Below are 25,267 nucleotides of genomic sequence, written 5' to 3'. Positions count from 1 at the left end.
CACCAAGCCACCCAAAGACAACAGGCCCTCCATAAAGGCACCCCAGGGCAGATCCCAAGTTTGGACCTGGAGGGAGCAGTTAGTTTACTGCGCAGACTGTTGAGGGACAGTGCCTCCACTGCCTGTGAGTGTCCAGGCTGCACAGCTTTCTTCCGCCTGATTCCAGGGAAGCAGGTGAGCAGGTGCTGCCCCCTGGTGCTGCCAACAAGCCCTACACCTGTCTGCCTTGCTGTGTCTACTCCAACTCCCACACTCTTCTGGGTTTGCCAGACCTCAGTCCTTCCCTAGAAGGACGGAAGAACCTCCTTACCAAAGTAACGTAGAGCTGATAGAAAATTTTAAAAACACAGATAAACGAAAAGAGTATCAGCCTTGCCTCTGGCTTTTCCCCCAGAGTTAATATCCTGATGCATGTCCTTCCTGTTTGTATTTTTCTATTCTTTTTCTTTCCTTTTTTTTTTTTTGAGGAAGATTAGCCCTGAGCTAACATCTGCTGCCAATCCTCCTCTTTTTGCTGAGGAAGACTGGCCTTGAGCTAACATTCGTGACCATCTTCCTCTACTTTATACGTGGGACACCCACCACAGCATGGCTTGCCAAGTGGTGCCATGTCCGCACCCGGGATCTGAACCAGCAAACCCCGGGCCACCAAAGCAGAACGTGTGAACTTAACCGCTGCACCACCGGTCTGGCCCCATATTCTTTTTCATTTTAAACAGAAGTCATGAGGTGCAGTACCCCCTGTTTTCTAGGCTACTGTTTATTCCTGCATGTTCGTCCCAGGTACTTACATGTGCATCCTCTAACACTCAGCCTCCAGAGAGCTGTGCCATGAGTTTACAGCCAGTCTACTGTCCACACCCTGAAGGACAGGCACCATGTTCCCAGTTTTCCTATTATAAACAATGTTGTGATGAACACCCTAATTTCCAACCGTTCCACCCATATTGGTGGCTGAGGCCACTCTTTTTGCTCCCCATTCTGGCCTTGACAGTCCTATACATACTGGGTACTCATAAATCCAAGTGGCCTCAGAAAGCGGGGACTGTTTTTACTTAAGTAGTCCAATGTGGTTGATGGGGAAGGGGAAGCTGCAGGCCAGGAAAGTAGGATCTCAGTCAAAGGCAAGGTGGGGCGCAGGGAGCTAGGGCCTTGAGGTGTGCAAGATCTTCCAGGCTCAGGGTATATGGAGGAGGGGGCATCCCTGCTGGCCTGACTGCTGCCCAGTCTCTCCTGCCCTCCTCTGCCATCAGAGCCTGCCCAGTCCTGTGCCACTGTGCTGAGGGATCCTGCCTGCCTAGGTTCTTCTTTCCACAGGAAGCTCTCTGGTTCCAGTGGAGTCTGACCCCACCAGGCCCTCTGCACCCAAGAGCTTGAGCTGAGGCCTGGGGAGGCAAGCAGAGGTTCATCCGGTCACGATTCCCAGCAAGCTGCCACTGTGCCAGGCAGGTGAGGGCTGCAGGGACAGATAGCTCTTGGGATAGGCATGGCGGCCGATAAACCCAGGCGACACCCTGAGAACTAGGCACCCGGCCTTCTTTGCCCCACACCTGAGGGAGCCAGGAGCGCACCTGGCCCTTCTCTCCCTGTCTGTCTGGGAGTCCCTCCAGAGCACGTCCTGGCAGCGTCTGGTGAATCTTGGCCTCATAATGCACCAGGAGAGACCTGACAGACCGACAGCTGCGGAAGATCCCTGCTGGGGCAGGCCGCGCCCTTCACCCTCCCATTTCGTTGACCTGACCCTCACTGGGCTCAGTTCCTGCCCCGCCCCGCCCCACCCCTCATCGTCAAAGATTCATTGGTCTGCATCCCTCTCAGGCCCCGCCCCGGATGCTTAGGGCCCACCCCCGTCCGACCTAGCTCCTTTCGCCTCACAGCCCAGTCTTGACTCAGATCTCACCCCCTTCTCAACGTGAGCCCTGTCATTCCTCTCAGACCTCGCACGACCCTATAGACCTGCTCCTGTATTGTTTCCATAGGGCCACCCCCTCTCCTCGGAGCTCCCACTCCCTCCTCTCCCAGTAACAGGCCTGGGGCTTCGTCCACAGACCCCGCCTCTCACCAGCCTAGCCCGCCCCCAAGTGTCTGCTCCTTTCCTCGAGGTCCCTGCCCCTTCCCCTCCAGGACTCCGGAGTCCGAAGGTCCGACTTGTCCTTCACAGGCCCCGCTTCCTTGCCATCGAGGCCCCGCCCCTCCGCTAACGGTCCTCGCCCATTCGTCGAAGGTCCCGCTCCTCCCACCGCGGGGCTGGGCGTGGCGGAGCATGGCCGAGCCGCCCCTGGCTCCGCCCCCCTGAGCCTCACTTCCGGGCGCCAGCACGCCCCGCCTCGCCCCGGGTGCCCAGAGCTACCATGGAGCGGCAGGTGAGGGCTCAGCCCGCGGTTCCCGTGGTGCTTGCAGCCCGAGCCGGGTCTGACCCTGGTGTGTCCCATGCGCAGGTGCTGCTGAGCGAGCCCGAGGAGGCGGCGGCGCTGTACCGGGGCCTTAGCCGCCAGCCTGCGTTGAGCGCCGCCTGCCTGGGCCCAGAGGTCACCACGCAGTACGGGGGCCGCTACCGGACGGTGCACACTGGTGTGTGTATGGAGGGGAATCGGGTGGCGGGCCCATTCTGGGACTGTGCACTCGGGTGGAGAGAAGGGGCTGTGGAAGGCTCGCTGCTTGATAGGTGCTCACGGATGGGTGGAGGAAGAGGGGGCTTGGAGAGAGTGGGGGTGAGAGAGTACACCCCCGCCCTGAGATGTCTTCCCACACAGGTATATGGGGGGTGGGCTGTTCAGAGTCTTATGGGATGGTGCCCATGAAGGCATGAGTTGAGGATGTGAGAGTAGAATTTAGACCAAGGTACAGGGTGTCGGCTTTGTACGGCTCATCCCCATCACTGTATCCAGACATGTGCCAGGCTGCCCTCAAGGTTCTAGGGTGGGTGCTGGGAGCAGTAGTGGTTCCTCTCCAAGATGCAATCAGCTCAGGCTCTGTGGGCCTAGACATGAGTTGTGACCAAGTGTTGTCCATCCTGCACCCAGACTATCTGGAGACAGATTGAGGGAGGTGGACTGGACCTTCCTGGGGGTGGGGTGGGGCTGGTCAGGTCAAGTTGAGCAATCTCATGCCTCTCCTCGCAGAGTGGACTCAGAGGGACCTGGAACGCATGGAGAACATCCGATTCTGCCGCCAGTACCTGGTGTTCCATGATGGGGACTCAGTGGTGTTTGCAGGGCCTGCGGGCAACAGTGTGGAGACCCGGGGGGAGTAAGTTTGAGGGAGGAAACTTGCAGGCAAAGCCACAGCCATCTACAAGCCTTTTATGAATGCTTACCATGTCCCTTGTTGCGGGTGGGGCCCAGAAGGGAGGCCAGGAGCCAGGATTCTGCCCGTTGGTAGCTTATGTGGTCTCTAGTGATATGGCCTGATAAGCATTGGAGGCTTGCTCCAAGCTTGGGTTGGACTAGAGCCCATGGAGGCTCAGGGAGGCTGGGGAGAGTAGAGCCCCTGCCCCAGGGAAGAGAGGCAAGGCTAGCTGCCATGGTGGGGCTAGAAGGGCTACAGAGGCAGATGTGGGGCCAAAGCCTCAAGAATCTTATTTAAGAGGCTGTAGCCAGTAAGGGGGCAGGATGGGGATATCACTGGGTGGGAGGTATTCCTGACCTTCTACCCTGTGTCTTCTTCAGGCTACTGAGCAGAGACTCTCCTTCAGGCGCCATGAAAGCCGTGCTGCGCAAGGCTGGAGGCACGGGCCTTGGGGAGGAAAAGCAGTTCCTGGAGGTGAGTCTGCATGAGACCAGGTGGTGGGCAACTAGGGGCACAGACCCACAATTAAGATTCAGTTGGGAGGCAGGCACCCTGATGCCCACATGTCCTCAGGTCTGGGAGAAGAACCGAAAGCTCAAGAGCTTCAACCTGTCGGCACTGGAGAAACATGGACCCGTGTATGAGGATGGTGAGGCAGCTGGCTGGTGAGCAGGGTGGACAGGAGGGGCAACCATAACCCAGGGCTCCCCCTGATTTGCCCTCCCTGCACCCAGACTGCTTTGGCTGCCTGTCCTGGTCACACTCGGAGACACACTTGTTGTATGTGGCAGAGAAGAAGCGCCCCAAGGCTGAGTCCTTCTTTCAGACCAAAGCCTTGGACATCGGTGGCAGCGATGATGAAATGGCCAGGCTGAAGAAGCCAGACCAGGCCATCAAGGTGCTCATGGCTGTGGCTAGTTGATGGAGGCACTTCAGGGCAGCCCCAGGGCTCAGTGTGCTCCCTGCTCACACTGTGCCCGTCAGAACTGGGGAGGCCCTGGCTTCTAGGGGGCAGGGTAGGCTCCTGCAAGACAGGCTGGGCATTCAGTGTCTTGTGTTCTCAGGGTGATCAGTTTGTGTTTTACGAAGATTGGGGAGAAAACATGGTTTCCAAAAGCACTCCTGTGCTCTGCGTGCTGGATGTCGAGAGCGGCAACATCTCTGTGCTTGAGGGGGTCCCTGAGAGTGTGTCCCCTGGACAGGTTAGTGCTGACTTGGACTACATCACTCCTGGAGTCTGGGGGCCCTGCCTGAGCTACTGCCCCTGTTCACACCTGCCCTGTGGTCTTGTTTATAGGCATTCTGGGCCCCTGGAGACACAGGTGTGGTGTTCGTAGGCTGGTGGCATGAGCCCTTCCGGCTGGGCATCCGCTTCTGCACCAATCGCAGGTGAGGAAGTGGAGCAGGGCAGGGGGCCTTGCAGCTCAGGCTAGCCTTGAAGCTGAGTGTCTCTCTGGCGGTTCCAGGTCAGCCCTGTACTATGTGGACCTCATCGGGGGGAAGTGTGGTAAGTGTTGGCACCCACCTGTGCTTTGCTGACACACTGGCCCTGCCAGCCTGCATGATACTCACATGTCTGTCTGATCTAGAGCTCCTCTCAGATGACTCTCTGGCTGTCTCTTCTCCCCGGTTGAGCCCAGACCAATGCCGCATCGTCTACCTGCAGTACCCATCTCTGGTTCCCCATCATCAGTGTAGCCAGCTGTGCCTGGTGAGCTGGAGGTGGGTGGGGGGAGGTCAGCAAGAGGGAATGGTGGATGAAAGCTAAAGATTCAGTTTCATCTCTCCATGGGCTCTTCAGTGGATCTCCTGTGTTGGGTGCAGTGATGGTATGAGTTCTGCCTGTCCTCTCCAGGCAGGGCCTGGAGGCTGAGTGCACCAGTATGGGGGGCTTTGCACTGTCAAGACTCACTACCTTGAGAGCATCCTCCGTCTACAAGAATGCTCCTCCCTTTGCTTGTCATCTGCATGTGGCCAGGCTCTGCAAGGGACTGGGATATAGTGGGTAGTTACTGTCTTTGTCCTTACCCAAGAAGAGCTTTGGGCCCCTAGTGAAAGTCAGAGCCCCTCCAGACATCTAGTCCAGGTCACCAGAAAGGAGAGACATCAGGCTCATCTCAGGTCCTTCCTCCCTTCCCTGAGGCTACCCGGGTCTATCAGAGAAGAGGACGGGTACAGCATTCTGTGCCCTGAGGGCACTGCCAGTCCCCTGGTGGGCCTGACCATTGTGTTCTCTTGCAGTATGACTGGTATACCAAGGTCACGTCAGTGGTGGTGGATGTTGTTCCTCGGCAGCTGGGAGGTAACGGGTGTGTGGCAGGGTGGGTGCAATGGAGTCCGCAGCTCTGTTTTCCCACCATCTGTTATCCCTGCACAGGGTCAGCTGCCTCAACTCTTCCTTCCTGGGTCCCTTCTGAAGTCTCCATCCCTGCTGGGCCAGCCCCATGTCCAGCCTCCACAGGGAGTGGGGTCATCACCGTAGGGAATGGTTCTGATAGAAGGAAGTCAACTGGACCAAAGCTGAGATCAGAGCAGCCCAAGCTGGCTGAGGATTTGGATGATTTCATTCATTCCTGTGCTATAGCTCAGTTACATTTTTCTTGTTTTTCCAGTGGCTGCTTAAAGCCACTGCTCCTTTAAGGGGTCTCAGAAGGTGCACTAGGTTGGAATGTCCTACTTTAGAGGCTCCAAGCCCAAGTGTGCTGCATTATCCCACTCTTACCCCCCAGCCCTGCATTTGTCCAGTGCAAGCCCTTGAGTCAGCGGGGGTCTCTGGGAGGTTGGATCTTGGCCGACAGGCTCTGGTTGCAGTCTCAGGTGCTCACAGCTCTGCTTGGGATCCTAGACCATCCCAATGACATGAGGGGTGAGAGTCTCTTTTCTGAGGCCACCTGGTTAGTTCCAGGAGTCCAGTGGACAAGCGATGGCCTCCTTATCATCTCTTTGGGTTGCAGGGATGCAGTGGGGGGGACCTGGTCTGAATCCCAGCTCTGCCTCTTATTAGCTGTGTGTCCTTGGACAGTGTCCTGACCTCCCTGAGCTTCCATTTCTTCATTTATGGAGACAGTGGTTGCCCCTGCCTTCTTTGTAGGATTATAGTGAGGGTTAAATGAGTGATGATATTAAAGAGTAGGATTTATTCAGCTCCCTATACCAGGCACTCTGCTAAGCACTAATGGACAGATAGACAGGTGTTATCTTGGTTGTAGCTCCTGGTGCCTACCAGGGGCCCAATAAGAGCAGCTCATAGGAAAGCCAGTGCATTTCTTCTGAGCACCATGCTTTCTCTCAGAAGCTCTTAAGCTCTGCCTCTCCTGGGCCTTCAAGGGCCTCTGCCCTTCAGCCCCCACCTTTGGGCAGCTCCTCTTCACCTACGGTGCCCCCATCTGTGGGACTGCCATTTTGTCATAGTTGTAGGGGTCCCGGGTGAATTCCCCAGCAGCTCAGCCTGCCTCAGTCTTGACCCCCTACACCTCCACTCCTGGACAAGACCCCCAGCCCTCCTGTCCTTGCAGAGAACTTCTCTGGGATCTACTGCAACCTTCTGCCTCTGGGATGCTGGTCAGCTGACAGCCAAAGAGTGGTTTTTGACTCAGCTCAGCACAGCCGCCAGGTAAGGGGCCTTGATTATGTTGAGGCAGCCCCTGTAACCATCCCCTAGGTGCCTTGGGCCTGGGGCATAGCATATGCACACCCCTGGGTGGAATGCCCAGCCACACAGTCTCACTAGCCCCTTAAGGCCCTGCCTGCCCCTGTCCTGGACTCACTTTTCCATGAGGAGGGTGGCTGCCCTGGTGCCCCACAACAGAACCCTTAGCCTTTTCTCCTGAGGCAGAGATGCAACCCCTGCCCCCAGGCATTTCTAGCTTAAGGACAAGGGGGTTGCCACTGTGGTGGGCCCCTGAACACTATACAAAGAGCTGATGGAGATGGGACAGATCCCTTCTCCCAGGGATGGGGTGGGGATACCTGTAGTGTGCCAGGCTCCATTTGGTTGTGATAGTTGATCCTCATGCTGGCTCAAAGGACACAAAGGCATTTCTTACCTTGCCCAGGTCACTCAGCAAGTTGTGACAGGGCTGTGATTTGAACTCAGGCTCTTAGGCCACTCCCTACTGCACTGAGTAGATGTCGCCATAGTTGCTCACAGCCCTGGCCTGGCCCAGGGGTCCCCAAGAGGGTAGAAAGGAGGTGGGGGTGGGACCCATAGGGCTGTTGGATGTGGTGCCACACGTGGCCTCCCTTCTGCTTCAGGACCTGTTTGCTGTGGACACCCAGATGCATAGTGTGACCTCCCTGACGGCTGGTGAGCAGGGCTGGTGGACGGGCCAGCCAGGCCAGGGGTGGAACTGGAGCTCGAGCTTGTGGGGCAGTAGTGGCACTCTTGGCCACTCTGCATCACTGACTGTTCCTCAGCTTTTACTGATAGTCTCAAGAGGACCCTGCCCATGCAGGACCCTTACCCAGCCAACAGACTGCCTCCCCTGCTCCACTGCCCTTCGGCGCTCAACTCTGTCCATGTCCTGGTCCCACCTCAGCACGGCACCCACCCCTGCTCCTCCAACCTACGAAACTCTCCTTTGCCAACATCTGCCAGAGTTGTTTTTCCCCCTCCCCAAACCTCGGGTGCCCCATCACAGGCAGTGGCAACTCTGTCACCCCAGGGCCCAGGAGAAGCCCTGTGTTGGCTGATATGACTAGGCCTGGTGATTCTGCCCCTAAAACATCTTTTGAATTCTCCACCTGCCCTGACTGTACCTGCTGCTTCACAAAGCTACCAAAGTATTGCTCCCAAACTACATCTCATCGCACAGTCCTTGCTTAAGACTCTCCTTGGACCCCACTGCCCAGAATCAGCACACCCCGCCCCCAACTCCCTGGGCCTAGCTGCTAGCCCTGCAGACTGCAGTCATCAACTGGTGGGTGGATGTGCCATGGTGGTCTGGTGGTCCCCAGGCATAGCCAGGGACTGCCAGATGAACAGACCGAGCAGAAGGCTCACCCAGGGCTGTGTGCAGTTGGGTGTTTGTGTCAGCTCCTTTGTTTGTGTCAGTCCCTTTGCTTCTCAGGCTGGAAGGGGTACCTTGTCATAGAGCCTCCAGCCTGAGATCTGGCTTTGCAGGGAGTGGGTGGGAAAGGTGGTAGCCTCTGCCAGGCACTTAGTGACATCTGCCTTCTCCAGGGGGATCAGGTGGAAGCTGGAAGCTGCTCACAATTGACCGGGACCTCATGGTGGTACAGTTCTCCACTCCCAGCCTACCCCCAAGCCTAGTGAGTGTTGGTGGACTTCGGGCCAGGAGGCAGGGGTTCTGTGTGCAAACAGAGCTCTCCAGGTCAGGGGAACTGGGCACAGCCCAGCATGGTCCAGGAAGGTCTGGCACCCATGGGAGGGAACTACTGCACTAGGATCTGCTCTGTACAGAGCATGGTGCCCGGGACAGTTCCCAGTCCTCTGGCATAATGCACCACAGGGAGACAGCAGAGCTTAGAAGCTGAGGAGGAAGGGGTATATGTATTTCTGTATATGAGTACCTTTGTATATGCCAGCTCACAACAGGAGTTATACTGTACCCTCTGGAGATGGGTAGAAGGTCGAGCATAGTGAGAGCTGCCCACTTCCCACTCTGGGCAGAGGTGGAAGAGCAGGCAGGCAGCCGGCCACCTGTGACACACTTTTTCCCCTTGGCAGAAAGTTGGGTTCCTGCCTCCTGCAGGGAAGGAGCAGTCGGTGTTGTGGGTGTCCCTGGAGGAGGCCGAGCCCATTCCTGACATCTCCTGGGGCATCCGGGTGCTACAGCCACCTCCAGAGCAAGAGAATGTGCAGTATGGTGAGCTGGGCCAGAGACAGAGGGATGCCTTCTCCAAGTTCTCCAGCACATGCATCTGTGGTCATCTTTTCTGCCTCTTGTCTCACATTGTGGGGTTTCCTGGGGTTACCTCTAAAAGGTTTTCTGTTCCTCTTGTGGACAGTCATAGGGAATAGTGTCCAGTCATCTGGGCACCTGCTCTGGGTATCAGAGCGGGGCATTACCAGGCCAAATCATCTGTGGTGGGAAAACAAAGGTCTAAAGACAACAGGCCTTATATGAGGCCTCTGTGACCATACCTCATCCAGAATGCTATGCCTGCAGAGTTGGGCTCCCTGACTAGGGCAGAAGTGTGAGCCTTCTGGGGTACATGTGTCATAGTGTGAGCTGCCTTGGCCAGGTCTCTGTTCCAGAGGTCAGCCCCAGACGTGCAGCTACAGCTGAGGCCTTGAGGGGGAAGCCCCTGAGCAGTAGCACTGGCCCTGCTGACTGCTGCCCTCTCCCTGCAGCTGGCCTTGACTTTGAAGCAATCCTTCTGCAGCCCAGCGACCCTCCAGATAAGACCCAGGTGCCCATGGTGGTCATGCCCCATGGTAAGCATCTGACCTAAGAGCAGCCCCTGCCCTCCCACCACCCCTCCTAGTTGGCTCTTTCACCCTCTGCTCCCTGTCTGCAGGGGGGCCCCATTCCTCCTTTGTCACTGCCTGGATGCTGTTCCCAGCTATGCTTTGCAAGATGGGCTTTGCAGTACTACTAGGTGAGTGAGCAGGGCCAGGGGCTCTGGTAGGGCTGTGGGGGGGTGATGAGGTGGGCCCGGTTTGTACAAACACCATGGGTGCCACCCTAGTCTCCAGGCCTCTCTCTAGCCAAGTCCTGATAACCAATACCAGGAATTGCCATGAAAAGGGTGCTTTGGTCACTGGGCAGCAGCCTCAAATTTCTTGGCCCCTTCACCTTGACAGTCTGTAGTATAGCTGGTCACAAGCACCTAATTCACAGATGGGTGAAAGGGTGTCCAGGGGGCTGGGAATGTCACTTGATCACCCTGTCTGGTCCTTCCCTGACCTCCAGTGAACTATCGTGGCTCCACGGGCTTTGGCCAGGACAGCATCCTCTCCCTCCCAGGAAATGTGGGCAACCAGGATGTGAAGGACGTACAGGTATCAGGGGCTGGGGCTTCTGGACAGGCTGGAGGGTGGACTGTCAGGGGTGTGGCTCCATTCAGCTGGGCAGGCAACTGGCTGAAGCATACTCTGCCCCACCCTGTAGTTTGCAGTAGAGCAGGTGCTCCAGGAAGAACACTTTGATGCAGGCCGCGTGGCCCTTATGGGTGGTTCCCATGGTGGCTTCCTCTCCTGTCACTTGATTGGTCAGTACCCAGAAACCTACAGTGCCTGCGTGGCCCGGAACCCGGTGATCAATATCGCCTCCATGATGGGCTCCACTGACATCCCTGACTGGTGGGTGTGCCCCACAGGTCCCTGCCCTTCCCTCTACCCCTTACCTCCAGGGAGCCCCCAAAGGCCCCAGAGCTCCTGGGACTGCATCAGCTCAGTCTCTTGCAGGTGTGTGGTGGAGGCTGGCTTCCCCTACAGCAGTGACTGCTTACCAGACCTCAGTGTGTGGGCCGAAATGCTAGACAAGTCACCCATCAAGTACACCCCTCAGGTACACAGCTCTCCCCCTGCCCTGTGGGCTGGCAATCCGTCCAGGGCCTGGGGCCCTGCTCACCACCACTCCCCATACCCAGGTGAAGACGCCACTGTTACTGATGCTGGGCCAGGAGGACCGGCGTGTGCCCTTTAAGCAGGGCGTGGAATATTATCGTGCCCTCAAGGCCCGGAAGGTGCCTGTTCGGTGAGTGCAGCAGGACAGCCATAGCAGTTGGTGGGCAAGTGAGCAGAGGAGGACCCTCCAACCTGAAACATCGTTGCCCAACGTCTACAGGCTCCTGCTCTATCCCAAAAGCACCCACACGCTATCAGAGGTGGAGGTGGAGTCGGACAGCTTCATGAATGCTGTACTCTGGCTGCGCACACACTTGGGCACCTGAAGCCCTGCCTCTCTGCATAAGCTGGTTGGCCTATGCCACACTTCGCTCCTGGAGAGCCCCAGGGTCTGGCAGAGTGGTGAGAGGCTTCCTGGGTTCTGGACTTCATGGATGGGGGAGCCGAGGAATGTGGGCTATATAGTTATAATAAATGAGGACACACAGTCTAGTTCCTGCTGGTACTTTGGATCAAGCCATCTCTAACCCCAGCCTCACCCTTGGGGTTCAGAGACCATGGGCCCTGGGTGTGGTAGCCATAAAGACCTCATCTACCTCCAGTGTGACAGGGGATGGGACAGTGAGAGGCTCAGCCACTGCCTGTCCTGGCCAACTGGGTCTCCACTGGGCTAGCTCCCTCTGCTGCAGCCCTTTGTTAGAAACTGCCCTGAGGCCAGCCCGGTGGCACAGCGGTTAAGTTCCTACGTTCCCCTTCTCAGCAGCCTGGTGTTTGCTGGTTTGGATCCCAGGTGTGGACATGGCACCACTTGGCAAAAGCCATGCTGTGGTAGGTGTCCCATGTGTAAAGTAGAGGAAGACGGGCATGGATGTTAGCTCAGGGCTAGTCTTCCTCAGCAAAAAGAGGAGGATTGGCAGTAGTTAGCTCAGGGCTAATCTTCCTCAAAAAAAAAAAAAAGAAACCGCCCTATACCATCCTTCTCTCAACAGTGTATCTAGAGGCCCTGCCCTTCCACAGCACTCACGGGCTAAGGTAGTCCTAGGGTCAGAATGCCCAGCCCAGGGTACGTGGCCTCCAGCCACCCAAGTCCTAGCCAGGAGTTGCCAATTCATTCCCTAAAACAGAGCCTAAGAAGTACCCTGCACATGTGTAAAGAGGAAAGGTGACTTTATGTCTGACAGGAAGCTTCGTCTTCCCCAAGGCACATAGGATTGAGGCTGGGCCTAGCCCAGCCTCATGACCTTGTGAATCCAGTCCACAAACACAGAGACACGCATGAAGATGGCTGGCCAGCGGGGCCGTGCACACACTTGGTTGGGGATTATGATTCCCTCCAGGACCCAGCAGTCATGGGTAAAGCAGGCAAGTGGGCCCCCGTAGTCACCCTAGTAGGTGGGAGAACTGGTGAGGCGACCCTGGGCCATGGTAGAGACTAGCCCTCTTGGGGAAGAAGTAGTACATTTTCAACTTCCCATGCCCTCCCTGGGCTGGCCAGGGGCCCTGCCACTGACCTCACAGGCACCCACAGGAGCCAACAGTCCCTCAGTGCACATCTCACTCTCGTGTACTCGTCCTCGGTGTTTGACATTACATTCCTGGTTGGAGATGACATTCAGTGAGGCCACATTTAGGACTGCATTGTCCCCTGTACCTACAGTAAAGGGAATGAGAAAGAGAGGGCCTCTGGGTAGGATCCAAGGCTGGGCCTTCTAGCCTGGAGCAGTCCATGCTCCTGCATTGGGCCCTTACCTTTGGTCTCACTCCAGCCTGCGATCTCACACTTGGTGCCTGGAGGCATCACATGCCACGCAGGGGGCAGGCAGATCAGGGCCACATGCTGGTTCAGGGTCACAGGTCTTTAGCAGGAATGAAGACACTCAGGGCCTGATGCCACAAGGCCCAGCACTACCTCACACCCTCTTGACTTTGTCACATACCTCTCCAGCTTAAGCAGAACAAGTTGGGAGCCTGAGGGCCCACACACCATCTTGGCCACTGGGACCTGCTGCAGGTCTGGCTCCCCAGGCTGCGGGTTCTGGAATAGGGTGCCCAGCCACACCTCATAGCCCATGAGAGGCACATGGCTGGGAGAGAAGCTCTGCTAGATCAGTCGTGACTCATAGTCTGTTGCCCCAAGCTCACCTGTTGGCTTGCCTGGGGAAGGTGGCTAAGGGGAAGACGAAGGCAGGGGGGTGGGACTGGGTCCCCAAACCGCAGGAAGGCTCACCAGGAGGAGAAGCACTGCCGGGCAGTCAGTACCCACTGCTCCTTCACTAGGGACCCCCCGCAGAAATGCTGGCCCTGCCTGGAGGAGTGGGGTTTAGGAGAGGGAACAGTGAGTCCTGGGACACAAGATGGACCTGCCATCTCTTGGCTAGGACCTCTGAGGCCAGGAACAGATTCCCACCCTCTGCTGGTATAAGTACTGAGGATATAGCCTCAGCTCCTCTGGGGGAGACAGGCAGTTGTGCCTCACCGGTTGCGCAAGCTGACTGTCCAGGGAGAGTTCCCCGGCTGGCCTCCCACCATACGCAGCTTGGAGCGCCACTCATCCAGGTGAGCCACCCTCTTGCCACACTTCTCAAACAGCATCTGGACTGGTGGATGGGATGGGCCGCATGACTGACTGGATTGAGATGGGGGGCAAATGGGTCCCGACCCAGGCTTGGCCCAAGTCCATACCTGGGGGCTCCAAGATGGACGGTGGTTTGTCATCATCTGAAAGACCCAAGTTCACCCACTTTAAGAGAGCCAGCCTTTGGCGGTGGAGGCTAGGGGCGGGGCCCCGGGGGAGTGTCGCCAGCGCTCACCGCAGCGCCGCAGTGCACAGTAGTCGAATGGAGTCCCCGGGTCAGTAGTGTAGCACCAGGGTCCATGGCTATCCCTGTCCGGGTTCCGGCAGAAGTTCTCCTCCAGTTGGGCGTGCGGGGCAGAGGTGGGCGTGAACCTAGGCGGGAGGGGGAGCCAAGTCATAGCAGGGTAATCCCCAACTCCCGCTGGGTTCCAGTTTGAGACGCCACAGCGTGCCGCCTTAGCGTTAGGACCAGGCGGGACCTGTGGCCTAGGTCTGGGAGGGGCCGGCCTGCCGACCGACTCACTGCGGCTTGTGCGGCGTCTCCGCGGACCAGCGCTGGCACGTTACGCCCTTGCGGGTCTTGCTGACCGAGCCGCGGTACCACTCCCCCGCGCCGCGGTAGCAGTCTGCAGCGGATGGGCAGGGGCAGCCGTCAGCCCGTTCTCGCCCCAGCCATCCAGCTCTGTGCCTCCAGTCCCAGCTCGGGCCTTACCCTCGGGCCGCACGTCGTCAGCGCAGCGCCGGATCTGGTAGCAGAAGGCCACGCGCATGCCAGGCCGTGATGTGAAGCACCAGGGCGCCTCCGAGCCGTCGGGGTTCCGGCAGAAGTTCTCCCGAAGGTCCCTGGGCAGGCGCTCCCCTCAGCCCTGGGGGTCCCGGCCTGCCAGCCCGCAAGCCAGGCCGCCTCCGGCTGGAGCCCAGCTTCCAGCTCCGCCCCAGGTCCCGCCTTCCTTCAAGCCCCGCCCCAGAGCCCTCCTCAGGTCCCACCCGCAGAAGTACGCCCCCAGTGGCGGCCCTACACCTTACTTGCACGCGTATTTCTCCGGCAAAAAGCGATGCTGATGCGGGTTCTGCGCGTCCCAACGCTGGCAGGGCACGCCCGCGGCGGTAGTGTTGGCCGTGCCCCGATAGCCCTCGCCCTTCCCGCGGAAGCAGTCAAGGGTCGTGGCTTCGTGGCGTGGCTGTGTCTCGGACCCTTGGATGGACGGAAGCCGGTCGGAGCACGAGCGGGAGCTGAGACCAGGACTGGGGCTGAGGCCAAACCCCACTCTTGACTGTCCCCAGGCGGCTCACGCCCAGCCCCTCCTCTTTCTCCGGCCAGGCCACGCCCGCCCACTTTTCCCAGGTGCCCTCCTAGGCCCCGCCCCGCGCCCTACCGCAGAGGGGGAGGTCGCAGAACTCTCGCTCCGTCTGCGGGTCTGTGGTATAGCACCACGGCCGCTCCGAGCCGTCCGGATTCCGACAATAGTTGTCGTCCAGATCTTTGTCAAGGAACCTGGGGGCGGTAGCGGGGCGTGAACAAGACCCTGGGACTCAGGTCCTATCTGACCCGGACCAACGACCGCCTATATTCGGCCCCGCCCCTGAAGGCCTGGGCCCGCCCCTAGCGCGGTCTCCTTGGTGCCCAGCCGCCCGCGCGTACTTGCCCGGCTCAAAGGGGTGCGCGTGCGGGTGCTGCAGGTCCCAACGCTGACACTCGCGTCCTGACTCGGTGCGGTCCACTGCGCCGCGGTAATCCTCGCCATTGCACCAAACGCAAGCAGCTGGGGACATGGGGCCGGTGGGTTCGTGGATGGGCGTGGGCATGCTCCTCCCGCCCCGGGCTCAACTCAGAGGTGCTTACCCTCCCGGCACGACTTGATGCCGCAGCTCTGGAAGCGCACGGCAGGGTCTGTCGTGTAGCACCAGGGACCTCCCGGGTCCCCGTCAGGGTTGCGGCAGAAGTTCTCCTCCAAGCCATTTCGGAGTGTGGGTGTGTACCTAGGGGCAAAGAGCAGCAATACAGTGCTTGCTGAGGGCAGGTGCCGGGCCAGGCAGGGACAGAGGGGAGGTGTCTGTCTCACTTGTGATCATTGGGGAACCTGTGGCTCCAGCGCTGGCAGGGTAGGCCAGCCGTGGTGATGGCCACAGTGCCCCGATACTTGACACCATTGTCCATGATGCAGGTCCGCACATAGTCTGGGAGCAAGAGATCCGCGGTCAAGAAGGCCTGAGGCCCCATCACCCCTATCCCCTGCCTGCCCTTCTCCACAGCCACTCACCTTTCTTTTGGAAGAGATCGCAGCGCCCAGAACGCTGCAGCCGTGTATGGGGTGAGTGCTGAGTCCATGGCAGCAGTTGGCAACCATGGCTGCTCACGTTGTAGTGGAAAGCCCTGGGAGGAGGAGGCACAGGGTCACCCAGTGCCCAGGTTCCCCTGCCCCCAGTCTTACCTAGGTCCTGTGACCACTTGCCTGCAGTCCAGTAGGGGTCCACAACGCCCTGCACACTCCTCAGCATCTGCCACGTCCTCTTGCCAAGGCCTGGGCCCCACTGCATGTAGCAGGTGTTGCAGCTCCATACCCCGGAGCACCTGGAAGTCATTCAAGGGCGAGCGCTGCCCTGCAGGGTGGGCATGCATGTCAGTGCATTGTATATCAGCATGCTCACTCTTCGTTCCTTCAGGGGATCAAAACTACAAGGCCTCTGGGATGGACTCTGTGCTCACATTCAAGGGTCAGACCCCTGTACAGGGTGGGAGAGGCAGGCACAGATGTGGTGGTTATCACCAGCACCCCTGTTTAGTGGGCAAGGCACTAGGCTCAGGTCTAAAACATACACCATGAGAGCAGTGGGTGATGGTGCTTGCCCTGTGGAGCTTGACCCATCTCATCTCTCAGATGAGAATGCTAAGGCTCAGAGCTGTCATACTACCCAGGCAGAGGCCTAACCCAGGCATTTTGACTCCAAGTCTGGGCTCTCACCAGCATGACAATATATGCTAGGTTAGATCAGACCTGTGAGGAATAACTGCCTGCATGTGTGTATGCATCTGTGAGGTCCCAACACTGCCTCAATGCTACAGTAGATATTCTAACGCAGGCCTGAATTAGCAGTGTATATATGTATTCCTGGGGCTGCCCAGTTCTGTGCAAGAAGCCAAGGTCACTCACTGCTCCATGCCCAGTAGGAAAGTGAGCTCCTGGCTCGAATAGCATGATGGGCCTGGGGTCGACCTCTTCCTGAAGGCAGATGGGGATGGTGTCGGGGGCACTCACCAGGGGCCCCTGAGCACTGGGTCAGAAGCAGCAGTAGTGGGAGCCACCCCATTCTCCTGGCCGGAGGCTGCACTGTGACCCACCAAGGCCTCATCCGGGAAGTTGTGAAACCTGTCCCTACGGGATTGGGTGGCTCTGGCTCCACACCCCCACCCCAGGCCTGCTGGGGCCTGACCTGAGACCCAGTGGCAGGAATGTGGGTGGGGCCAGGCCTCAGGCCCCCTGGGTGAGGTGCAAGGGCCCTCACTCTGGCACAGCTAGCCCCTGAGAGATTGCCCTCTGTAGTGGGCAGGTGTTGGAAAGGTTCAGTGGGGAAACTCGAGATACCCTAGGGTTGGGGTAGAGCCCCCCTACAGCCTGGGCTGCTCTGAAGGGAAGGGCAGTGTGGACATATTCACTGCCAGAGGCCTGAGTTCCAGCCCCTGGGCGGTGATGTTAAACTTTTCTGAGCCTTAGCTTATCCCTGTAAAGTGGGGAGCGTTCCCTGCCCCAGCCCTAAAGCAGCCCGCCCCTTTTGCTGACTTATCGGTGCCAGCTGTAGGCAGGTTGGCCCACACCCCTGGCAGCAGAGCCCAGAGAGGCTCCCCTCGCCCCACCAGAGGTGCCATCCCAGGGAAGGTAAGCGAGGTCACCCATCTGGCCGGAATGGAGGTGGGGCGAGAGGTAGTAGGGACCCTGGCAGGTGCGGCCGTTCAGACGTCCTACAGGACATCTGAGCCGAGCCTCCAAGTACGAGTAGGAGTTAAGATAGGCGGCCTGGGGCTCCCAGTTAGGACGTTGCGTTCCGACACAGCTGGACCAAGAGCTCCTCCTGTGCCAGCGGGGCTCGGAGGCGGCTGGGCTGTGGGGTGAGGCAGACGCCGGGAACAACCTGGCTGGAGGCTGCAGAGGAGGCCCCCTGGCGGAGGCCGGGTGCGGACCGATGCGCGTGCGCTACAGGCGCGCGGTTTGGCCCTGGACGGACGCCGTAGCCGAGAGGCTGGGCGGATGTTGTGAGCCGGGACGCCGAGGCCAAAGCTGGGGGTGAGTGAGGGGCGGCGGGGCTTCCAGCTCGGCGGCCCCCGCGACTCCCCTCGCGGCCCCGGCCTGTCCGGTGCGAGGGTGCTCGTCGCGCGGGGGTCGCAGCCTATGCTGCAGGACTCCGGGCTGGAGCTGGCCTGGAGGATCCTCCGGAGCTTGGGGCCGGGCGGGGGCGACTGGGGGGGACATTCGCTGCCCTCCGCGTCCTTGGGCTCCGAGATGGGGTCGGTTCGGTTTCGAGCCCAGATCCCTCGGCGAAACTGGACAGGATCGACGTGGCAGGGAGCCCCTGAACAAAGTCAAGATCCGCCTCTCACCTGGGTCCTCAGCACCTGACACCCGGTGTGGATGTCCGGAAAGTTTACTAATCAAATGAGTGACCACGTCTGGTCTGTCCTGCGCCTGCCCTGGTGTGAGAGGGGCAGCGGCCGGGAACGCTGGCGGAGGGCCTGCGGTGGGCGGCAGGGCGGGAGAGTCACCTTCCCGAGGGGCAGGCGTGGTGCGGACTGTGAATGGGGAAGGGTGTGTGGTGGAAGCAGAGAGCCTGTTTGGGGTGAGATAAGAGACTAGGCTGCAGAGAAGTGAGTGCTATCTAAGGCAGTGCTAGAGGGCCAGGCTCTAGACCACTGCTGTCTAATAGAACTTTCTGTGATGATGAAAATGTTCTGTTTTCAGTGTCTAGTACAGTAACCACTAGCCACATGCAGCCACTAAGTCCTTGAAATGTGGCTAATATAACTGAGAAATTGAATTTTTAATTTTTCAAACTTTAGGTCAAATTTAAATAGCCACGTGTGGCTAGTGTTGGGCCGCACAGCTCTTGATCATTGAGGCTGGCACCAAACGACAGTGCAGCTTCTGAAGCAGCAGCAGCAACACCATGATATGTGAGGGATGGACAGCAGTGGGAAGACCCATGGGGTCTGTGATGAGGACTGGGCAGGGATGGTGCTCTGATGGGGTGGGAGGCTGTGTGTATGAGTGGAAACAAGAAAACTAGAAGGCCTTTGGATAGGAGAAGGGAGGATCTTGGAGCTGAGGAAGGAGGTCGTAGCTTTGGGTGTCAGCAAGACTTGTAGCTGGAGATGGCACCAAGCCTTTGAATGGTGGACTACACTTGGGGGAATGTGGTGTAGGGTTCTCTCTTCTGGATATGAGCTGGACCCAGTGTGGCTTACAACTGAGGATACAGGGGCTCTGCCCATAGGCCACCTCACTTTGGATGCTTTAGTCTGATTTTCCCAGGGTTGAGGCATTTAGTTTGGTTCAACAAACATAGTCTGGCACCCGTTCTCTGTCGGGCCCTGTGCTAAGTACTGGGACATGGTGAGGCCCTGTCACATGGGCCCAGACCCCACCCACCGTTCCTGTATAGGAAGCTGGGAGCCCCTGCTTTCCTCTGCTCTGTGTTGGTATGTGTGTGAGTGTGCGTGCACCTGACTTTACCTGCTCCCAAGCCTTCCTGCCACCCCAGGACTGAGGTCAGTGTGGAGACCTTTGGCTGGTTTCACATAGACAGGTCTGCCTCTCACTCCGTTCCCAGGACCACTGGCTGCCCACAAGACATGAAGGATGGCATCCAAGGGGGCCGGCGTGTCTTTCTCCCGCAAGAGCTATAGGCTGACCTCAGACGCTGAGAAATCCAAGGTCACAGGTAAGGGTTGGCAGGGCTGGGAGGATGCTCCTTGTGTTGAGGGAAGGAACAGGAAGAGACAAAGGCGGCAAAATCTCAGGTCCAATGAGTCTCAGGCCTTGCTGCCCTCCTAGTCCTCATGAGCCAGTTGTTTTCTACCAGCAACCATGGAGCAGTACACCCAACGTGACTGCTCTTCTGACCCCTGTGGCTAGCCTAGGACCAGGAGCCTCTGGGAGCTGTACTGACCAGGTGACCCTTCTTTCCCTTCTGACCTGTGGCCCAGGCATTGTCCAAGAGAAGCTGCTTAATGACTACCTGCACCGCATCTTTTCCTCTCGTGATCATACACCGACCACAGCCACCAACAGGTATGGCCGGGTGGGTAGCCCCTCCTCAGTCCATGGGACCAGACCACGGAGGCTGGCTTGTGGGTTAGGGGGCCTGGGCTTTCGATAGGCTATCTTGGGTTTCGTTCTCATTCTGCCACTTGGGGCTGTGAGACCTTGGGCCAGAGAGTCTGCCTTTTGACTCCGCTTCTTCTTCTTCCCTGGCAGTGCTAGTACCTTCTTTCTGAGGGTGTTGTGGAGGTTAGGGGCATGGTGCACATTCAGGGCTTGGCATAATACCTCATACCTACTCCACGGTCAGCATCTGGTCCCGTGTGCACCTGCCCACATATCTGCCCCACCCTGGCCCTCCCTGAATCTATAAAGTACAGACCATACCAGCCCCTTTTCCTTGGAAGTTTAATGCATTTTAGTCCATAAAAGAGTTACAGGTGCACTCTAGCAGAAACCTAGAAATAGATAGAAGAAGAAAAAGTATCTGTCCTCTCGTTATTCTGACATGACCATTTGAGCATGATTCCTTTCTGTTTTGTTCGTCTCATGATGTATGTAGTTCAGATTGTACTGTATAGAAATTTTCTTTTTAAATTTCCATCATGTTTAGTTCTTTTAAAAAAAGTTTTATTGAAGAGTAATTGACATACAACAAACCGCATGTATTCAACTCAGGAAGTTTTAATATGGATAATCTATGAAACCATCACTACCATCAAGATAGTGGATATAGCTCTCACCTTCAAAAGTATAGTTTAGATTCTATTTTTGTCAATAGGTTCAAATCAAACATTATTCCCTGAGTGTTTTTCTACGTTACAGATTGATCTTGGTGGGCACCTTTTAGGGCCAGGGGTCTGCAGAAGCCCTTGGCGCTGTCCTGGTTTGGAGGGGCTTTTGCTTTTATAAACAGTACTGTGAGGATGCCCAGGGTTGGAATCATGTGGCTAGGGCATTTGAACTACAATCACTTTTAAGACTGTTGTTAAATTACTTCTTTGAAGGGTCATGTAGATTCTGCCTCCCTGCAGCGAGGCATAAGTGTCCCTATCTCTCAGCCGCCTTGCCAGCCTGGGCTATTCTGTCTTCCACAGTCTTTGCTCTTGGGGCAGGCACAAAGGGCAGCATTGTTACCTATTACATTTAAGCGGCTGTGGTGGCCAAAGGATTCCTACTTGTGGAGGGCTACTGCCCACCTCTACCCGAGCCCAGTCCTGGCCTGTTCCCAGAGCCATCTGATCCCTACCTCATGTGATACCAGAAATGGTCCTGCTGCCACTAGTGCTGTGGCGGCCAGGATGAAGAGCAGGTGGCAGAGCAATCAGTCAGTGGTTGTTTGGATGCAGAACCCTGGGCTGGGACCCGGATAATGCAGAAAGGGCAGGCAAGTGTTGGGATTGGCCAAATGGGCAGTGCTGCAGGCACTCAGTGAGGCCAAGCCTCAGGCCGGCCACCCACAGCTGCTCTTGAGAGCAGACACAAGACTAAAGCAGTCCTCCCAAGTGTGGGCCAGTAAGAACTGCTGTTGAGGAAGCCCCCTTTATCCCTGGACCCATTGGGGTATTCCGGGATGGGGTTGGCTGCAGCCCTCCATGCTACCAGTGGGCATGCCATTGCATGGCTGCTACCTGGCCTTGGCCTGGGGCTCAGCAGGAGTAGGGAGGAGGCTTTGTGCCTCTCCACCTCCTCCAGCTCAGGGTCTGTAGTAGCTCTCAGCAGGGGAGCATGTGGTCCCTGAGCATGGGTTGAAATGACCTTGCCACAGAGTCGTTGCTTTGACCCATCTACGTCCCCTTCCAGAGCCTACTCTCTAGGCAGATGAATGGGGTAGGAGCTGGGATTAGAGGTGAAAGAGCAGGGGCCGGCAGTCTGTGGGCTGGATCCAGATGCACACTGGGCCTCTGCTCAAGCCCTGCTAGTTACCACCACCCCATTCCCTGCTATTCTTAGCAGCTGAACTCAGGACAGAGCTGGCCGAGATTAAACAGAGCCCTTCTCCTCTGGGCAAGTGTGCTGGAGGATGAGGGTGCCACTCAGACAGATTTTCCTAGCCCCTTTGGCTGGGGCAGGTGGCAAATAGGCAGGCCAGGTGCTCTACTCTCTTGTACAAGTGGGCACAGGACAAAGCCAGCCAACAGCTCAGAGGGCTCATCCTCCTAGGACATGTCTGATTCGATACACGGCTTGCCTGGCTGGGACCACAGGCCTGGGGTCAAGGGCTGGACTAGCTGTCCTTGATACTGACCACCTTATAGATCAGCATTTCTCCCGTCCTTCCTTTCCCGGGCATAATCAGCATAGCCACCTTTGAGAGTGGGCAGGCTCTGGGCTATGTGGGGAGCCCGCATTATTCCTTGGAATAATGCATCTCTGACATACAGCTGTTGATCCCTTTTTACAGCTGAGAGAATTAAGGCTTAGAGAGGGCTCTTCTTTTTTTTTTTAACACTCCTGAGGTACACCAAATTGGACCAGATTTTTAGTTTTGTGGATAATCCAGCCTTCTAACCCCTGGCATGCCAGAATCTAGGACTAGGCACAATCATTTTTATGGAGTCAAGGCAGCCACCCTCTGAAACTCCAGGGAAAGGGAGTGAGAGAGGGGTTTAGTGTCATCTGGCTGGTTTCAAGGACTTTTGGGCCCCTCACAGCCTCTTGCTCTTCCCAGGAAATCCCTGAACTTCCAGAACCTACCAGAGCATCTGGACCAGCTGTTACATGTGGACATTGAGGATGAGGAGAGCCAGGGTACATGACAGCTTCTGGAATGGGGTTGGAGGAGCCAAGACTGGGTCCTGGGGGACCCTGAGGACTCCCCTGGTGAGCTCAATGCACTCTTTGCATGCTGTCAGACCCTGTGCCCTGCCTGACCCCACACCCACTTCCCTCCTTTTCAGGACAGATTGAAGGGCGGCTTGGCCCATCCACTGTGGTCCTAGACCACACAGGTGGCTTCGAGGGGCTTCTTCTGGTGAATGATGACCTCCTGGGGGTGAGTGAGGAGCCCCAGGTCCCAGCCCCTCCTAACACAGCCCCAAGCTCCTCCTGATGTGGCCCTGGTCTCCCTACCTTTCTTGAGAAGGCTGTAGTCACAAACCCCTCCTGATGTGGCCCATTGGGTCCTCAGCCCCTAAACCCTCCTGACATAGCCCTGAAACCCTCTTGGTGTGACCCCAGCCCCAAGCTCTTCCTAACACAGCCATGAGCCCCTCCCATCATGCTCCTGGCCTAGAATCCCTCCTGACAGAGCCTAGGCCCTCCTACTCTGTTCAGGCACAGTGCAGCATTGGCCACAGCAGGCAAGCAGTGCCAACGTGAGCTGAGCTGGGGATGGGGCCATTCTCCCTTGAGCAGGCACTCTGTGTGCCCAGGAGAAGGCTCACCACCTCTGCTCTTCACCCAGGTGATTGGACACAGCAACTTTGGTACTATCCGCTCTACCACATGCGTGTACAAAGGTGAGCCCATGCTCTGCTGTGGCCCAGGGAGTTGGGAGAAAGTTTAAGAGCCCAGGCCTGAGGCTGGAGGCAGTCTTTGTTTACCTGCTGGGTCTGACTCTGCTTTTTCCAGGGAAATGGGTCTACGAGGTACTCATCTCCTCCCAGGGGCTCATGCAGATCGGCTGGTGCACTATCAACTGCCGCTTCAATCAAGAGGTTCGTGGGGGGGGGGGGCCCTCCCAGGAAGACTTTCTCCTGCTGCAGGGCTCATCAGAGCTCAGGCAGCCCCTGAGAATGCATGGGGTCTGCTGAGGACCCGAACCCGGACTGCCCTCTGGAGGGGGAATGTGTCCCACCCCATTTCTGGGCAACCCAGTCCAGAAAACAGCCCTCTTTCCTTTCCTGAGAGCATCAGCCCCCTTCTCTAGAGCCATATGAGTCCAAGGTTGGTGGCTGGTAGGCTGTGGCCTTGCCCCTTCCCACCTCCCTTGGACTTCACAGACACTTCCTCCCTAGGAGGGGGTTGGAGATACACACAACTCCTATGCTTATGATGGCAACCGGGTACGCAAGTGGAATGTGACCACAACAAATTATGGCAAGGTGAGGACTGAGCCCCCTGTGCCCACCTGCCCCATGTCCATCCAGCTAGGCGGGAGCCACTGGGCAACTGCGAGGGACTGTGGGGCACCAGGGAGGGGACAGGAACTCAGCTCCTCTGTTCTAGTGGCCAGTCTCCCTGGGTGATAGTGGAGACACAGCAAGAGGGGCAAAGTGAGCAGGCTGCGGGGGCTTCTGCGCAGCTATAAGGCCTCCTCCCCTTGCAGGCATGGGCAGCAGGGGACATCGTGAGCTGTCTGATCGACCTGGACGACGGCACTCTGTCCTTCTGCCTGTGAGTCTCTTGCCTCTAGCCACAGGCTTAGCCTCTGGGGCCTCCCTGGGCTTCCCTCAGTTTCCTGGTCTCTGTAAGGGGGCCAGGCTGACACTGGTAGCCCACGGGTGGATAGCCCCAACAAGGGCCTGCTCACTGGCCTGTTTTGGCCACATCCTTCTTATCACTGGCTCACAGGCCCTCCCTTCTCTAGGAATGGCGTGTCGCTTGGTACCGCCTTTGAGAACTTATCCAGGGGCCTAGGCATGGCCTACTTCCCAGCCATCAGCCTCTCCTTCAAGGAGTCTGTCGCCTTCAACTTTGGCAGCCGTCCTCTGCGATATCCTTTTGCAAAGAAGGCTGTGGACTGCTTGGAAGCTCTTGGGGAAGTTAGGATGGGGGTCTCCTGCTCTAGGAGCTCTATAGGCTTTTGGTGGGCCTCAGCTTCCTCAAGGAGTGAGTAGGGTACAGCTTAGATGGGTGCTGAGGACAACAATTCTTGCAGCAACCTTGTTAGGTAGGTACTGTTATTGTCTCTGTTGAACAGATAAAGAACATGAAGTGGCAAGAGAAGTTTCACTCCGTGGAGAATAAGTGGGAGAGTTGTGATGTAAACCATGCAACCAGACTCCACAGCCCTGCCCTAGAGCCTAGGCCCCTCCTCAGGGGTCTTAGTGGGGAGGAGGGGACAGGTGTGTCTGAGCCACAGATCAAGTATTGCTGGCTTAACTCTGTGGCACCTACCCAGTGACGGGCTACCGGCCCCTGCAGGACCCGCCACGTGCTGACCTGGTACGGGCACAGAAGTTGCTGGGCTGCTTCCAGGCCGTGCTCGGTGTGGAGCTGGACCCTGTGGTGAGCTAGGATCTGGGCCAGGTTGGCTGGGGGCCTTCTACAGCTCTCTGCTTCTCACAGTCCTCTTTCCTTCCCCACACACAGGAAGGGCGGCTGGTAGAGAAGGAAAGCTCCCAGTGGCAGTTGCAGGGCCAGCCCACCGTCCTCCTCACACTGGCCCACATCTTCCATCACTTCGCACCACTCCTGGTGAGGGATATTAGGGAGGGGAAGAGGCAGACCATGCTAGAAATGCCTGTGATAGGGGCTGGGATACTGAGGTATGTGAGGTCCAGCACCATCACCTGGCATCACCATGTGCCCAGAGTCCTCAGACCTTAAGGATGTCACCCAGGGGAGGAGGAAATGCTTCCATTTGAGGGTATCGGGATGTCCTAGAAAGAAGATTGAGGGGTAATGACATCACAGCCCAAGGGAACTGTGTGTACAGAGCCCCAGAAGGGCTCT

The 25,267-nt window shown here is 57.5% G+C and overlaps 3 protein-coding genes across 14 annotated transcripts in view; 2 read left to right on the top strand and 1 right to left on the bottom strand.

Moving 5' to 3' along the window:
• Window positions 1-1,823: 1,823 nt before the first annotated feature.
• On the top strand, window positions 1,824-11,314 carry APEH (acylaminoacyl-peptide hydrolase). Of its 2 annotated transcripts, XM_070237594.1 has the most exons (23): window positions 1,824-1,912; window positions 2,162-2,363; window positions 2,439-2,571; window positions 3,123-3,249; window positions 3,669-3,762; window positions 3,862-3,937; window positions 4,023-4,186; window positions 4,353-4,490; window positions 4,586-4,677; window positions 4,755-4,795; window positions 4,878-4,999; window positions 5,530-5,590; window positions 6,804-6,901; window positions 7,543-7,594; window positions 8,471-8,559; window positions 8,978-9,116; window positions 9,605-9,688; window positions 9,772-9,852; window positions 10,167-10,255; window positions 10,365-10,555; window positions 10,661-10,763; window positions 10,846-10,952; window positions 11,043-11,314. In XM_070237594.1, exons 2-23 carry the CDS (start codon window positions 2,352-2,354, stop codon window positions 11,146-11,148), a joined length of 2,199 nt encoding a protein of 732 aa, XP_070093695.1. In that variant the 5' UTR covers window positions 1,824-1,912; window positions 2,162-2,351; the 3' UTR covers window positions 11,149-11,314. The 2 variants fall into 2 exon arrangements, with proteins under 2 accessions (XP_070093695.1, XP_001497560.1); XM_001497510.7 differs by having other exon boundaries at window positions 1,844-2,363.
• A 658-nt stretch (window positions 11,315-11,972) lies between these two features.
• On the bottom strand, window positions 11,973-16,872 carry MST1 (macrophage stimulating 1). 7 transcript variants are annotated; one of them, XM_005600659.3, is made up of 18 exons: window positions 16,655-16,872; window positions 15,851-15,998; window positions 15,659-15,771; window positions 15,461-15,575; window positions 15,241-15,377; window positions 15,040-15,160; window positions 14,774-14,892; window positions 14,424-14,592; window positions 14,110-14,240; window positions 13,921-14,023; window positions 13,633-13,769; window positions 13,505-13,540; window positions 13,299-13,419; window positions 13,050-13,127; window positions 12,760-12,906; window positions 12,572-12,678; window positions 12,334-12,473; window positions 11,973-12,207 (listed from the first exon to the last, which is right to left on the bottom strand). In XM_005600659.3, exons 1-18 carry the CDS (start codon window positions 16,746-16,748, stop codon window positions 12,046-12,048), a joined length of 2,178 nt encoding a protein of 725 aa, XP_005600716.1. In that variant the 5' UTR covers window positions 16,749-16,872; the 3' UTR covers window positions 11,973-12,045. The 7 variants fall into 7 exon arrangements, with proteins under 7 accessions (XP_005600716.1, XP_070093697.1, XP_014587163.2 ...); XM_070237596.1 differs by having other exon boundaries at window positions 14,767-14,892; window positions 15,044-15,160; XM_014731677.3 differs by lacking the exon at window positions 13,050-13,127.
• Window positions 14,760-25,267, top strand: part of RNF123 (ring finger protein 123) — a 36,340-nt gene continuing 25,832 nt past the window's right edge. The window contains exons 1-13 of one of the 5 annotated variants that reach the window (XM_070237579.1): window positions 14,760-15,128; window positions 15,563-15,709; window positions 19,218-19,328; window positions 19,594-19,678; window positions 22,320-22,399; window positions 22,549-22,643; window positions 23,055-23,109; window positions 23,222-23,307; window positions 23,608-23,694; window positions 23,919-23,986; window positions 24,180-24,305; window positions 24,706-24,820; window positions 24,905-25,009. In XM_070237579.1, coding sequence (XP_070093680.1) covers window positions 19,247-19,328; window positions 19,594-19,678; window positions 22,320-22,399; window positions 22,549-22,643; window positions 23,055-23,109; window positions 23,222-23,307; window positions 23,608-23,694; window positions 23,919-23,986; window positions 24,180-24,305; window positions 24,706-24,820; window positions 24,905-25,009 — 984 coding nt within the window. In that variant the 5' untranslated portion in view covers window positions 14,760-15,128; window positions 15,563-15,709; window positions 19,218-19,246. Of the gene's footprint in view, window positions 15,129-15,562; window positions 15,710-17,148; window positions 17,273-17,436; window positions 18,085-19,217; window positions 19,329-19,593; window positions 19,679-22,319; window positions 22,400-22,548; window positions 22,644-23,054; window positions 23,110-23,221; window positions 23,308-23,607; window positions 23,695-23,918; window positions 23,987-24,179; window positions 24,306-24,705; window positions 24,821-24,904; window positions 25,010-25,267 lie in introns of those variants that run through there. The other 4 variants (XM_070237576.1, XM_005600658.4, XM_070237577.1 and 1 more) reach the window with 4 other exon arrangements.

The sequence above is a fragment of the Equus caballus genome, chromosome 16 (genome assembly GCF_041296265.1).
Source record: "Equus caballus isolate H_3958 breed thoroughbred chromosome 16, TB-T2T, whole genome shotgun sequence".
NCBI lineage: Eukaryota > Metazoa > Chordata > Mammalia > Perissodactyla > Equidae > Equus > Equus caballus.
Note: the sequence above shows the minus strand (reverse complement) of the source record. Positions and strands in the feature narration are given on the sequence as shown.